The 15,070-nt window shown below is 30.9% G+C and overlaps 2 protein-coding genes across 2 annotated transcripts; one reads left to right on the top strand and one right to left on the bottom strand.

The window, feature by feature from the left end:
- The first annotated feature begins 360 nt into the window (after window positions 1–360).
- On the top strand, window positions 361–4,970 carry LOC114367454 (pectinesterase). Its single transcript, XM_028324645.1, has 3 exons — window positions 361–739; window positions 1,285–1,893; window positions 4,060–4,970. Exons 1-3 carry the CDS (start codon window positions 397–399, stop codon window positions 4,758–4,760), a joined length of 1,653 nt encoding a protein of 550 aa, XP_028180446.1. The 5' UTR covers window positions 361–396; the 3' UTR covers window positions 4,761–4,970.
- Window positions 4,971–10,037: 5,067 nt separating this feature from the next.
- LOC114368119 lies at window positions 10,038–11,384 on the bottom strand. Its single transcript, XM_028325472.1, has one exon. The coding sequence runs from the start codon at window positions 11,382–11,384 to the stop codon at window positions 10,038–10,040; it is 1,347 nt and encodes a 448-aa protein (XP_028181273.1).
- Between the last annotated feature and the right edge of the window lie 3,686 nt (window positions 11,385–15,070).

Genomic DNA, 15,070 nt, shown 5'->3' with positions numbered 1-15,070 from the left:
TTAATATATTTTTATTTTTTTGTTCGTATAAAAAAATCATTTTAATTTTTAAAAATATATATATTTTTATTTTTTATCTATTTTTAGATAGAATTTTAAACAATAAAAAAATATTATTTAAAATATTTTAAGAAAAAACAAAACAAACACAAAATTAAAAGAAAAATAATTACAAAATAAAAAGTTTAAAAAATTAAATAATAAAAAAATATATTTAAATCTTTATTTATTTGATGTGAAATTATGACACGTCATTATTTCTACAAGTACAAAAAGTTCTCCTTTTTTTATTAGAGAGAGAAAGTTCTCCTTTTTGTTATAGCTTCAACCCACTCACTATAAGTAGATAACTTCATTCTCTCAAATTTGTCAAATAAGGGATATTCTTTAATCAGAATGATGGATAAAATCCACCATTGTTGTTCTTTTCTTAATAGGGGAATGAGAACACAAGAATTGGTGGTAACCTTTTTAGTATTGGGATGTGCACTGACGTGGGTCTCCATGTCTGATGCACTTGTTGGTGGTCATCAAGAGCATGCTCACAATGAATGCAATCTTACAAGATATCCCAATCTATGTGCTGAAACCTTAATGGAATTGGGTTTAGGGAATCAAAATGTTGACAACAATATTGAGGCTCTTGTTAACAAAACCATATTTGAAACCAGCTTGCCAAGTTCATATTTTGCTGAATTCAAGACTGGGGAAGCTCAACCAGTTCATTCAGTTGTTGCAGGTAACCAATAGTATCTCTTTAAACATTTTCATTTGAGAATAATTTAATATATATAGCGCATTTTTTCTTTATGGTAATATAAAAATTATATTAAATTAAACTTATTTTTGCTATCATGCATGTTCATTCAGGACCATGATTTTAAATTGCTGCTCATAGTTAATGTAAAAAAAAACTATAATCTCAATAGCATTGCTATCATAATTGCGATCACATCAATAACATTTTCCTGCAATTATCCACAATGTCAAAGATTGCAATGAATTGAAACTCCAACCACAATTACAATTTAGAGCCATGATGATTTGGGCATTCATGAAAACACAATACCGTATTCTCCATAGCATAGCATGAATTATTGAGGAAATATTGTTTCTATTTACAACAGAATTCAACCCAAATTTCTACCTTAGAACTGTCCCTTAACCCAAGTGGCAGCTAGGGAATTGTTGGAACTACATATATATTTTCACGTAAATCAATATTGTTAAATGGTAACTAATTACAATGTGTTGTGTTAATTTTGATCCTTCCATCATACACAGACTATTGTGAAGAGCTAATGAGCATGTCACTGAAAAGGCTAGACCAATCCTTGAGAGCACTGAAATCCCCTAAAAGAAACACCAATGACATCCAAACATGGCTAAGTGCTTCTCTAACTTTCCAACAATCTTGCAAAGACCATGTTCATGCACACACCTCAACACTCTCTACAGATGATCACCTTATGGAAAGGATGTCCAACAAAATGGACTATCTCTCACAATTGGGAAGCAACTCATTAGCCCTTGTTAACCAAATGAGCACAACAACAAGCCACAATATTGGTGATAATAATAATGAAAAGGAACATGAATTTCCCATTTGGGTATCATCCAAAGGACGAAAACTGCTTCAAGGAGCAACCATAAAGGCAAATGCAATAGTTGCGCAAGATGGTTCAGGAAACTACAAAACAGTTTCTGAAGCCATCGAGGCAGCTTCAGGAACAACAAGGTTTGTGATTTATGTTAAGGAAGGGGTTTATAAGGAGAAGATTAACACCAACAAGGATGGTATCACCTTGATTGGAGATGGAAAATACTCTACTCTTATTGTTGGAGATGACAGTGTTGCCAAGGGTGCTATCTTACCTGACTCCGCCACATTTAGTTAGTTCTCTTTTCTTCAACTTCATGCACTTTTTCAACGCATTGCATTGCGCATCAGAAGCTTGAAGTTGCAATTTGTGATTGTAACTTCAGTTGTTGCAATCTATAATTGCATATTTGTTGTCTGATTTGACATGCTTTGACTTGCAAATCACATTCTCAATTAGCTTACTTTTTTAATAAAAAAATTACATGCTACTAAAATCACTAATCAAAATTACAGTTTGACTTGGTCTACAGTTAATTAAAAACAGATTCATCATGTTAATAATAAGTTTTGTAAATAATTCATTTTGAAAAAAATGTGTGCAAAAGTGACTCATATGAGTCAATCAGCCCATATATACACACACATATAAAGAGTTTGTAAATATAAAACCTCTAGGACCCAAACTAAACCATGACTGCTGTAACCTTTTAGATAAACTTTTTTTTCCTGAACATGTAAGATAAAAAAAGATTAAATTAATTTTTTCTAAATTTTTATAAAAATTCATTTTCTTATTGAATCCTTCTCCAAAATTTAAGGTTAATATAAGTTTATTTTCGTTTATGAAGAAGTTTAAAAATATTTTATCTTTTTCTTTCTATAATTTCTTATGAAAAAATTTAATTAACTACATATATAAACATTGATTTTCATCATACAAAGATACATATTGGTTATTTGTTGGTCCTCAGTTTAAAACATAGATTGAATTGATCCTTTAAACATATATAAATACTCTCTTAGTGTGCGTCTATATATATAAAATTGTGTAAAGGGTAGTTAACCTATGCAAGTAATTTTGATACTAAGTTTTAGTTGTAAATTTTCCTCCAATTATTTACTATAAATGCTCTAAAACAACATAAAGAATTTTATATACAGAATAACCCGACAATACTCGTTAAAGAATTTAGAAAAATAAAAGATTTATTTCATACACACATAATGTTTCATATGCTACGAACTTAAGAGAAAAAATATTTAAGTTTAATCTTTTTTTCATATTCTTATCATGAGTCCAAGAAGTTCTGGTTGACGTTCACTTAACGTAAAGTGCCTAGAAAAAAAAAAAAAAAAAAAGGTATACAAGTCATAATAGAATGATTAGTGACATGCATCGACAGGGGGGTCTAGAAAATTTAGGGCTATCAACATTTGATTGAGCTGAATTCATTGCGATGATGCTAAGTGCCGAAACGTTGATAGCTACTGCTCGATCAATCAAATAACTAAGATATTATCACAATACAGTTTTAAGTATAAGTCTTGCTTGCGTTTAAGTCAATGACTCACATGAATAGACTTTTTCAGCGATATGCATGAACATTTGGTTCATATAATTAAAACAAATTCATAAGATGAACAGCATGGATAAAAGAAGTCAATTATTTTACAGGGAAAGAAATCTACCATTAAAAAAGGAGGTAATAATGTTAACCACGAAATGAAAGGCATTATACTTTAAATTTTCTTTTCTCATCACTGTCAGTTTCAACCCTTGAGCGCTGGGAGGAGACAAAATAACTCTAGTAATAATTGATATACATAATTTAAATTCTCTTTCAAAGATATATATTAAAAGATTTTAATATATTTCTACTTACTTTTTATTTAACAACTCTTTTTTTTCACAAAATATTAAAAATATACGCAGGAGAATGAAATCTTAAATAAATACAATTTTTTTACATAATAGGTATACTTTTTTTTAACACACTTTATTATATAATTTAAATTTATTATTAAAAATTACAATTTTATAAGTTGTTTTCATTTCTTATTAAAAGAAATTAACTCATGATTTTATAAATTTCTTGTAATTTTATAATTTTTAATAAATTAATTTTACTTAATAGCAATAAAGAAAATAATATATATATATATATATATATATATATATATATAATAGTGTGTTACTTATTGATCAAACATTAGTCTTGATTTAATTAGTTTACACATCAATATTCAAGGCTCAAACCAATATATAACATTACTGAAATCTAACTTCTTTTTTCAATTTACTTTTACTATTTTTTTTTCTCTCTTTCAACCATCCACCTATACACCCAAAAAATAGGGTATACCTTTTGGTTATTTCTATGTTTCATAACCCTTCCCCCATGTCATATTCACTATTGCTGATAACCGAGTAACACCAACTTTGCTTCCTTTCCCAGCAATCACAGGCGATGGCTTCATTGCGCGAGACATCGGCTTCCACAACAATGCGGGCCCCGAGGGCCAGCAGGCCGTAGCCCTAAACATAGCCTCCGACCGCTCCGTCTTTTACAGATGCAGTATAGCAGGCTACCAGGACACCCTCTACGCCCACGTCCTCCGCCAGTTCTACCGAGAATGTGATATCTATGGCACAATCGACTTCATCTTTGGAAACGCTGCCGCGGTCTTCCAGCGCTGCAGCCTCGTCCTCCGCCGCCCCCACGGCCACGCCAGCTACAACGCCGTCCTGGCCAACGGCCGAACCGACCCGGGCCAGAACACCGGCTTCTCCGTCCACAAGTGCACTATATCGCCGAGCTCCGAACTCTCCTCGGTGAAGGGCTCTTATCTTTCTTTTCTTGGGAGGCCCTGGAAGGAGTATTCTAGGGCTGTGGTGATGGAGAGCAGCATAGACGACGCCGTTGCTGCTAGTGGCTGGATCGAGTGGCCTGGGTATGGAGGGTCTGTGTTGAGGACTTTGTATTTTGCCGAGTATGGGAATGAAGGTGCCGGCGCTGGAACTAGCAAGAGGGTGCATTGGCCTGGGTTTCGTGTTCTTGAGGCTGAAGAAGCTCTTAAGTTCACTGTTGCTGGTTTTATCGGTGGAAACTCGTGGATTCCCTCCACTGGAGTTGCTTTCATTTCGGGGCTTAATTAATTGAGTGTGTAGCTATATTAGGAAAATAAATAAAGTATTAAAGAATTTGTTTTTATTAGTAGTTGTATTATTATTTTTTATCATTAATAGTTGCATTTATGTAAACAGAAATAAAGTACAAGCTAGAAAGTAATATACTTGTCTCCAATAAAGGGTTGTACTTGTCGTATACTTCCTCCATTTTAAATTGATTGATATTTTAGCATTTAAATAAAAGATCAAGAATGCTTTCTTACTATTTGCATTTTTTTTCTGTGAAAAAAAAGAAGTAGTTGCATTTTTTTTTATCATTAATAGTTGTGTTAAAAGAAATAAAGAACAGGAAAGTAGCGTTTGTCTCCAATAAAAGATTATATTTGTCACATACTTTTTCCATTACAAAATGATCGATGATTTAAGTTTTAACGTTGAAAAAATAATTATATATTAATTGCTGTTTTTCAGTTTTTAATAAGATATTAAAATATTTTTTCAAATATATCCTGTAATAAATATTGTTATTTTAAAGACTTAATAATGCATTTATTAAATTTAAGATAGAGAGTAAATATATTTTAATAAATTAAATTAGTCTCTAATGAATACTATTATCTTAAAATACTTATTTTTTTTAACCTGTTAGTGTTTTTTTTTTTTTGAGTTTTTAATCTGTTGTATGAAAAACTTAAATATCAGCCATTTTAAAATGGAAGGAGTGGCATTTAATTTAGTTGAAAGGATGTGTACGCATTCCTGAATAAGCACGTGTGTTAATAATATACGGGTAAATCACTGTTCTTAAGAATTAGAGATATAAGAGAGTTTATAATATTATTTAACCAATTGGACTAGACTTTCTTAGTATTGTTTTTTTTAAGTATTAAGCTTTGTTATATTAATGTTTAAAATTGAGGAAAATTTTAAGTAAGTTTTTAAAATTTTCAGTTATTTATTAAATGTCTCTGAATTTAATTATTTTCTGTTAATATGATTTCTAAAAATATATATGTTGATATTATCCATTAAATATACTCTTATTTATTTTATAAAAAAATATTTTAATTCTAAAGATTAATTAATATGTTAATGTTATATATTTTTAAGAAACAAAAATGACAATTTACTCGTTATTATATATATTCTGTAAATTCTTGAAGAAACAAATTGGTACATATGTGTATAAATAATTAAATTTCATAAGGATAGAACTTAACTCTTTACATAATTCATAGAATCAACATGAATCCTTTCATTAGTGGCTCATATTTTCTTTCAATTATTGGGTTAGTTTGTTTAAGTTTTTTTTAAAATAAGTATTTTTTGAATAAAATAAATAGTTTTATGATTTTCTGATGTGTTTGTCTAAATTATTTTTATTTAACTTAACATTTTTCTATTTTTTTTAAAAAAATTCAGTCTGTTTTTTATATAAGCGTTTATATAAAAATTATTTATTTAAAAATTATTATTTTTTAATTTAAATAAACTGATCCCTTAGAAGTAATTCACTGTGACTCTCATAATAACTAACAAATTATATTCTGGTGGAGCTAATTAGTTGACTTTTGCTATTCCATTAAATCTAATAAAAGTGATGCAATAAGTGCAAATGTTCATGAAAAAAAGATAATTAAAGTGCTACCATATTTAGTTACCTAAAATTTAATTCTTGCTCTTGTTGTTATGTTGACTTTTGGCATTTACGGAATAGTCACACTTATTAGCTGCTAGTAAGCTTTTCGTAGGAAGTTTGAAGAAGTCTTTTACTTGCAAGTTACAATAAAATTAAAATATACAAGTATAATGTATGTACATAATTTTATATGAAGTGATTGTATATAGAAAAATCATAAAAAAAAAGAGTTCGAATTGTTAATTTTTATAAATTTTTTGCCTGACTAGCACAATTGATATTCTTATGATATTTTAAATTTTTAATTTGCACAATTTCTGAAAATATATTTCCTCTTATAGATTGTGTGGTTGGGTTGGGACTAAACAACCGTCTGAAAAAACTGGGATACACATAATTGGACCAATTGTAGGGTTTTGGTAGGTAGCCCATGAATTTTGATCATATATGATGGACATTGATTTTTTACACTATTATTATTGCAACATGCACATCTCATTGTATTTCAAAAAGTAATTTTACATTCTAGAATGAATTTTTTATAATACAATTGGAGTTACATAATGCAATAATAGGAGTATAGGAAACAATAGCTTATATGATGGTATCTTTTTTTCTTGTGTCTGGAAATAGGATGACATCTCTAATGACAAACATGGAACTATTAACCCTATGTATGTCATCATTGACATAAGAAAGCCATTATTTTAAGGATTTTGGTTTTCGGCTACAACTTGTGAACGGTTGTAAAACAATTGTCTACAAGCATGATAGGCAACAATAATTGAATCTTTGATAATTAACTTCTCAATATACTTATATACACTTTTATTATTCCTCTTTAATTATCATATGTGAGACTATATACCTATCAAGTGGATCTAGCTCAATTTAAACAGAATGTATGAATGTTCTAAACTCTCTAGTGTTGCCTTTAATTACTACGGATAAAAATATGGAAGACTATCTACTTTTCCAATCACTACAAGAAAATTAACTTTTAGCTAATAACATAATCTGTTACTATAATTAAGTCAATAATTCGAAGTAAAAACATAATAGACATTTACCTATGGACACTTTCTCCATTAGCTTTGTGGGATCACATTGTGACTATTATTGATCAGTATGTATGTAAAGACTAATATTATAAGAAAGAGAGTTGAATTATGATTTTAGAAAATTTAAAACTTTTTTCCTTTTAAAAACAAAGCCCTCATCCGATGGTTCTTTGTTAAAAACAAATAAATGATTTTTCTGAAAAATCTATTAGATGAAGTAAATGTTTTTAGAAACACAAGATATCTAAACAAATTCACATCTTTTGCCCAAGTTTAAAACTTTAAGGAAGACAAAAAGATTAGGCACAAGAAGTTTTATATTGGTCTATCTCTTCAACTGAAATTATGTCGTTTAATTCTTGGTAAACTGTCAAATTCAACTAATTAACTTCACATAAGTTATAAGTATTGTTCATTGTCACTTCTTTCTCTTACACAATTAAGTTCTACACCAAGCTTGATAAAATCCACTACTATTTGTTCTATCAAGTCACTGTTGGCTCTAACAAATCAAAGGATTTGTTGATAAAGATTGTTCACTTACTAAGCTATGAACATCTTACTGACAAATATACAATTGACTCTTTAGTCTTTTCTCTCAATATGTTCAAGGTATTTTGAGGGCTTTTTAAACTTTACAACAATAGGCAAAAAGCTTTTTACATAAAGGATGAAAGAATAAGAGCACGTAAAATTCATATCCTTTTTCAAAGCTTTTGGTATTCGTAGTCTTCACCTTCAAGTGTATGTTGTCTCTCAACGGTTGAATTCTTCACTTGATCTTTATTTGATGAAAGTGGCCATTTGAAAGCATTTAATGCATGTCCCTTCTTCATACAAAAAGTTCATTCTTATAGGTTATTGTGTTGAGTACTTCAACAAAAAGTAATTTCACATTTGTTAAAGCAGGTCTCACATCAAAGCACATCTTTTGACAATGATCAACACTTTCAAATCTTGAACTTCATTTATTTTTTATAGGACTCCGTTAGATCTTAAGAGAATGTTTTTGCAAATAAAATATTAGATATAGAGAAATAAATGATCTTCTTAAATGCTTCTCGTAAATGTCTTATCAGATTATAACTTATGTTTATTGTCGTATGGAGTATCGGATGCACAATACTAGGATATGATCAAATGATGGATTTGACGTTATTTTTACTATTTGTATTTATTTATATCTAATTAAAGTAATTAGAAGTCATAATTCGTCTTAAGTGATAATTTAACTTTTGACTTAACAATGTATAAGTTTTACTTATTGACGTACATTTATCTATGATTGTAATTGTATGACATTATAAGTAATATCTACAATTTGTTATAAGTGTAAGTAAAAATCATTAATTTATATTTATAGTCAGACAATTATAAGTAAAAGTCATTAACTTGTACTTACAATATCCAATGGTAGGTAAAGGTATATGATAATAAAAATTATTAAATTAAATATATTTTATTTTCTTATTTTTAATTTGAAAAAAATTATAATATAATTAAAGGAAAGATTATTGAACAACTTAAAGACAATTCATATATATGAAACTTAACAATCTTGACATTTTAAACCAAGTCAGGTAAATTCATAATATATTCACGCACATGCATTCTACAAGAATGGTTGGTATACAACTGAAAAACTGATAATAAAGAGCTGTATCTTTCAAGCTGATAATAATAAAGCATTAAAAAGAAAGGGAAAAATGACAAATAAAAATTGTAATTGGAAATGAAAACAAAGAAAAACAATAGTGTGCATCCACTATAAAAAGGAAAAAAAATTACACGTAATTATGGAGGGATTTTGTCTTCTAAACCAGAAGCAATGCCAATACTGATAGATGATGCAGAAACACCTTGATACTGCATAGAATTAGGAATACATACATAAGCCAAATGAAGTCTAACATGTTTGATAAAATAACCATACCAGAAACTTCAAATGATTGATGACTTGTATATAAGGCCGAATAATCATATGTAAACACATACTTTTGTAGCTTGGCTCGTTAACTTAACTTGAATAATTGAACATATTAGATCAATTGCTTTCTTCTTATATGATGAACTACAATCACATGCACTGGATACTCATAACGTGGAATAAGAAATGAAGCATGAGGTCTACATATGATTTTAAAGTTGAGTTTATTTGATTATATATATATCCTATGTACCCTAGCTGCCAGGTATAAAATTTTTGAAACGAAACCAAGTTGATGTTGCAAAAAATTTTGCCACCTCATATCAATACCTATTTAGCTAATTAAAAATGTTTAGAACTACATATAATATAATACAAGTGTGACAACTCAATAAAATATATGGTTGTGTTTTAATGCTAAAGAATACGTAAAACTAATTCACAAGAATTTAACACGTAGCATAAACTCAGAATTTGTGTCCCTTGCTCTTTATTTATATACAAACACACAAAAAAAAAAAATTACTGCACAAACACAAGAATTTTATGAATCTAAAATTACACTTTTCTTGTGCTCACATGGAACAAGAATTACATAATTAACCCTATACGCAAATTCCAAACACACTCCGATCCCCCATCAAAAACAAAAGCTATACTGAATAATGATGAAACAATTACAAGGGTAGTGCAGGAATAGGAGTTGGCCACCAAGGAATCACAATTGGGATCACAGGATAAAAAAGCAAGGAGAGACCACCGTATTTGGAAACCTTAAACCTACGAGTTAGCAAATTGCAACAAATGATGTTATCGCCAAACTTCAAAAACACGGTGTCCCTAACATATGGATGAAAAGCAAGAATCCTACTACACCCTTTCACATTTTCGCTCTCATTAGCCTTCAACTCTTCAAAGCCTGGCCCAACAACCTCAGGGAGACAAAACTCATGCACCAATTCCCACGTTGTTGTTGTTGTTGTTGTTTCTTCTCCTTTCCCACAATGTTTCAATTCCCAAACTCTCCCACTATACGCTTCAAAGGCACTAGAGGGTGAAATAGGAAACTCAGATAATTGCAATGTTCCACAAGAAACCCCAAGGCACCCTCTATACGCTTCACCAAAGCCACGGGGAAGTTCAATCACCGAAGCCACACGCTCATTTTCATAAGGGTCGTAAACAAGAACCCTCCCTCCACCCATGAAGTACAACTTCCCCTCGTGTTCAACGCTCGACGCCGTGAGAAAGAACCCACACGCAAACCCTTTGGGACACGACACGAGGAAGTTCTTCCATTTTCCTGTCTCGGAGTAAAAAACCTCAACGTCGAATGCAGACCTCGTGTCGCTGAACGCGGGAATGCGAACAACCCTAAACCTTCGCTGAGAAGCAGAAAATATAGATACCTTTGCGTTTTTCGTCTTATCAGTTTCAAGATGGTAATAAGGGTCGCACGTGAAACCCACGAGAACCCCAGCGTGATCACAAAGAGTTAAAGCACAAGGGAGTTCCAATGAATCCTTTGTGAGTGGGTTACGTATGTGGTATATGCATCTGTGACGTGGACGAGGGTTTCCATACACTAGTAAACCATTGGAACATGCAAAAACAAATTTTAAGACCGAACGTAATTGAGGTACGATGTTGGTGGGTTCGAAATTCGGGCCTAGGAAAGATAGAGATAGGTGGTTTTCGAGAGGCCCAAGTTGGAGAGAGGGTGAATTTGGTGTTATGACTAAGGCATTGTATGGTTTTAGAATGAAGCTGGGTTGATCAAGGTCTTCTCCTAAGGCTTGCGTTTTTTGGAAGAGGGTGTGTTGGTGAGTGAGGAATAAGGAATGGAAATTGGGGTTGGAAATGAGGGTGAGCCATCGCTTTGAGACGCTCTTGCATGTGAAGAGGGATTTGCATGGGAGCTTGCAGAAGATTTCGGTGAGGGAATCATCAAAGAGGTTGTTGATGGTGGTGTTGGATATGGAGGCATGGTAATTAGGTGATGATGGGGATATGGTAGCAGCCATGGATTGATAGGTTGGCTATCGAGGGAAGAGAATGGGTTGAGCTGTATTAAATGATATGAGGATTTAATTGGTTCATATTTTGAGACTTTGAAATTTTGCTAATTTTGTTACTGATTTGTAAGGGGTAATTATTTATGGGTGGTGATTTGTGGGGGAAATGATGGTTTTGAAAAAAAAAAGGTGTTTTTTTTAGAAGTGTAGTTATTGGATTTACCTAATTATTAGGGTGAAATGATGGCTTTAAAAAGGTTTGTGTGGAGTTCAGAAATATGCACGTTGTCTTGGATACTTGTATTTGATCTCAGTTACGAGATTTATGTGTGTAGAAAAATAATTAGTAATACTTATAAGAGAAATATTACATTTATTTTTCATAACTTGAAATATCAAATTAATATTTTTCTTCTCAATGTAAAAATTAAAGGTGTTTATGATCTGATCAATTTCTTTAACTCATTCTAGTACAATTCTTTTTAACAAATATAAAATTTAAAATATAAACTATATTTTTTTAACGAAGTCATCAAATTATTCCAACATGACCTTTATCATATATTCTCTTAAGGGACAAGTATAAATGTCCAACTTTTTTCTTCTCTAACTTTTTTTTTGGGTAATTGTATTTACTTCCATCACCTTTTATCCCCCAAGGATGGCTGTGTATGATACAAGACGACCAGCTTGTAGCGTTACCTTAGCTACAACCAAATTGAGAGAGTTTTTTTAACGAAGTCATCAAATTATTCCAACAAGACGGCTGTGTAAAGATGAGTAAATCATAGTGTTGTCTTTTAGAATGTTTTTCCTTACTTTATCTCATAATTATTTTTTAGAATATGTATTATTCTTGTTATGTAAAATTTGATTAAGTTATGAAAATTAAATTTTGATGGAATCGCTTGAAGACAAATGAAGAAAATCCTTCAAAAACAAGCAAAATAGATTTTTTTTTTTTAAAACTTGATTGTGCAATTGAAGGAACTTATTTTGATTGAAATTGTCCATTTCGATAATTTCATTCACGCGTGCGAGATTGAAAACTACTGAAGAGCAAATTACTTTTTGAAAAATCAAAGTACCAGTTAGCACGATTGTATAGAAGTTATGCGAAGAAAGTTACCAATATTAGATCAGTGTATATAAGAATATCTTTGTATACATATCGAAATCACGTAATTCGACCATTAGTATTGTAAATCTATAAATAAAACTAATGATTGCCAATTTCCAGGGTTGATACATAATCATTTAATTCCTCAAAATACCGACACACCTACCATTGAAATTGACAAAAGTTCAGCCGGTTATCATATATGTATTTAATTCCCCAATTTTTATGAATTCATGTTTGTCTATTTTACACTACACATTTCTAACCCATTGACTTTTTTCAATCTCCATTTTTCTCAAAATTTTACTTTTCCAATCCCTATTTCTTATTATTATCAAAATTACTTGCAGACCAATTATTGAATCGAAAATACTTTTATCAAAAGTTATTCTATTATCTGTGAATTACAACCTTATTATAATTCAAATGGACATATTTATCAAAATTATTATCGTAATTTGCATTAAATATTAAACAATTCTCTATTAAATTGAAAACTAAGAACTTGCTTGTTTGACTAAAAAGAACTCATAATCGAAAATGAATTTTATTTCTCACTTTTAAACATTTATTTATTAAAAGAATCATTTAGTGAAAATTTCTTTACTATCTTGAAAATATTTTCCTTTAGAGGAATAGATACAATTTTTACGATTAACAAATTGGCATGCTTGATGGGACTTGTTTGCCAAAAATTTGATCTTAAGAACAAGTCTTAATGAGAATTGTATGTTGTTAAGAAGTGGTAGAATGACAAGCAATAGTCAAAGAAACCGATGTAATAACAACAATACTAACAATAACCTTACAAACACTTCTACCAATAATTGTGGCAGCAATGAACAAAATCAAACCAATTTACCCTATGAGTGAATAATGAAATGGTTGTGGGTACTAGTCATACAAACAATGACCCTACAAATGTAAATGGTGAAGATGTAATGTGCTCACAAGTTCAAACAAGCATTATCAAAACTTTGTTGCCACAAAATAGTATAATCTCAACTACAAACACCCCACCATTTTCTACCACAAAACCATGGGGTATGCCATCAGTGTCTAATGAGATGAACCTATCACAATCGAATCTGCCTATGCCTCAAAGTCAAAACTCAACTCCACATATTGTGGTTAGTAGACAAACTAACAAGCATTTATAACTTGGGGAAATAATCATTCCCATGATGCTGATCACTTAAGAAATATAAGAGTTCCTATCGAGAATAGGATAACAAGAGAAAGTAGCATGATCTCTATAGGTGTTTCTAATGAAACATTAGCATGTCTTTAGACAACAAATAGACCATAGTAATCATGAAATGGTTAACACTCTAACAAATCACATGGCTACGTTTTTAAATCCTATGTTGAGAACTACCAACGAAAGTTATCAACAAATGAATGGTATCTTAGCTCGAATAGAAGATGTGTGACACTCACTACCTCGATATACATATTTATATAATAAAATACATGGAAATGCGAAATTACATAAAATAAATTTTATGTTCTAAGCATAAAAGAGTTCGTGTGGGTAAAAGATTCATGTCCACATTAATCATCAAATTTATCAAATAAGGGTATGAAAACATCTTCGGCCCAAAATAAGGTCGTCCAATTTTTTTTTTTACAAAAGAAAAATAAGTTAAACGGTGGAACAACATAAGCTAACATGTTCAGAACATTATGCAAATAATACAGAAACTCATGCCCCAATCTCACATACTATCAGAACATTATGAACCGATTCCTCCAGCAGGAGATTCCTTATAGAAATTCACCTAGCCATTTGCTACCAAGAACAAGGTTCGAGATCATCACAGGATCCAAACACAAACAACACATGAGGAGTGAGTCATCACATTCCTCGACGAATAAATGAAAACACACAAGTATGATATAATTATGACAATAATATAATTATGACAATAATATAGGTATAATGAGACTCAACTTTGGCATAGTTCGCATCATTTAAACACTCATCATGTAACATCACTTGTCCTAGTTTTTAATCACAAATCACATTCCATGCCTTCACGATTAATCACATATTCAAGACAACAAATTTCAAATACGTACAGTACCACATCTCACACCTACATAATTCATTACCCACCATCACGTAACAAGTCACAATGATCATTACACATGCGTTATGCAACATATACACTAAGACTCAATCCTATATGCAATGTGGTATCATGTTAGTGAAAAACCTCGTAGGGAACCTAGGAGTAAATAACAAGACAGGTCACACACTCGTAAGTCAGATCACTTTCACTAGGTAAAATCATAGGGAGACCGTCACACTATTTTGTGAGAATGCTTTAACCATGTGAGATCAACACATGCTTAAAAGAGCACTCAAATCGGGTGTATTTACCCCCAAGGCCTAGACTTTGAAGAGTTTGTCAGGGTCTCTTTCTCCTGATTCAAGTATAACCCAAAAAACATTTTAATACACAGACTCTATCTATGAATTATACAAAACACACAACTCCTCAATTGTTCTCAAAATAATTTTAACTCGTTGCGCCTTAAAGTAATTCAACTTGTTGGGTTCCCACAGTGA

This window comes from Glycine soja, chromosome 9, assembly GCF_004193775.1.
Source record: "Glycine soja cultivar W05 chromosome 9, ASM419377v2, whole genome shotgun sequence".
In the NCBI taxonomy this organism is placed as follows: domain Eukaryota; kingdom Viridiplantae; phylum Streptophyta; class Magnoliopsida; order Fabales; family Fabaceae; genus Glycine; species Glycine soja.
This window is presented reverse-complemented; position numbering and strand designations above follow the sequence as displayed.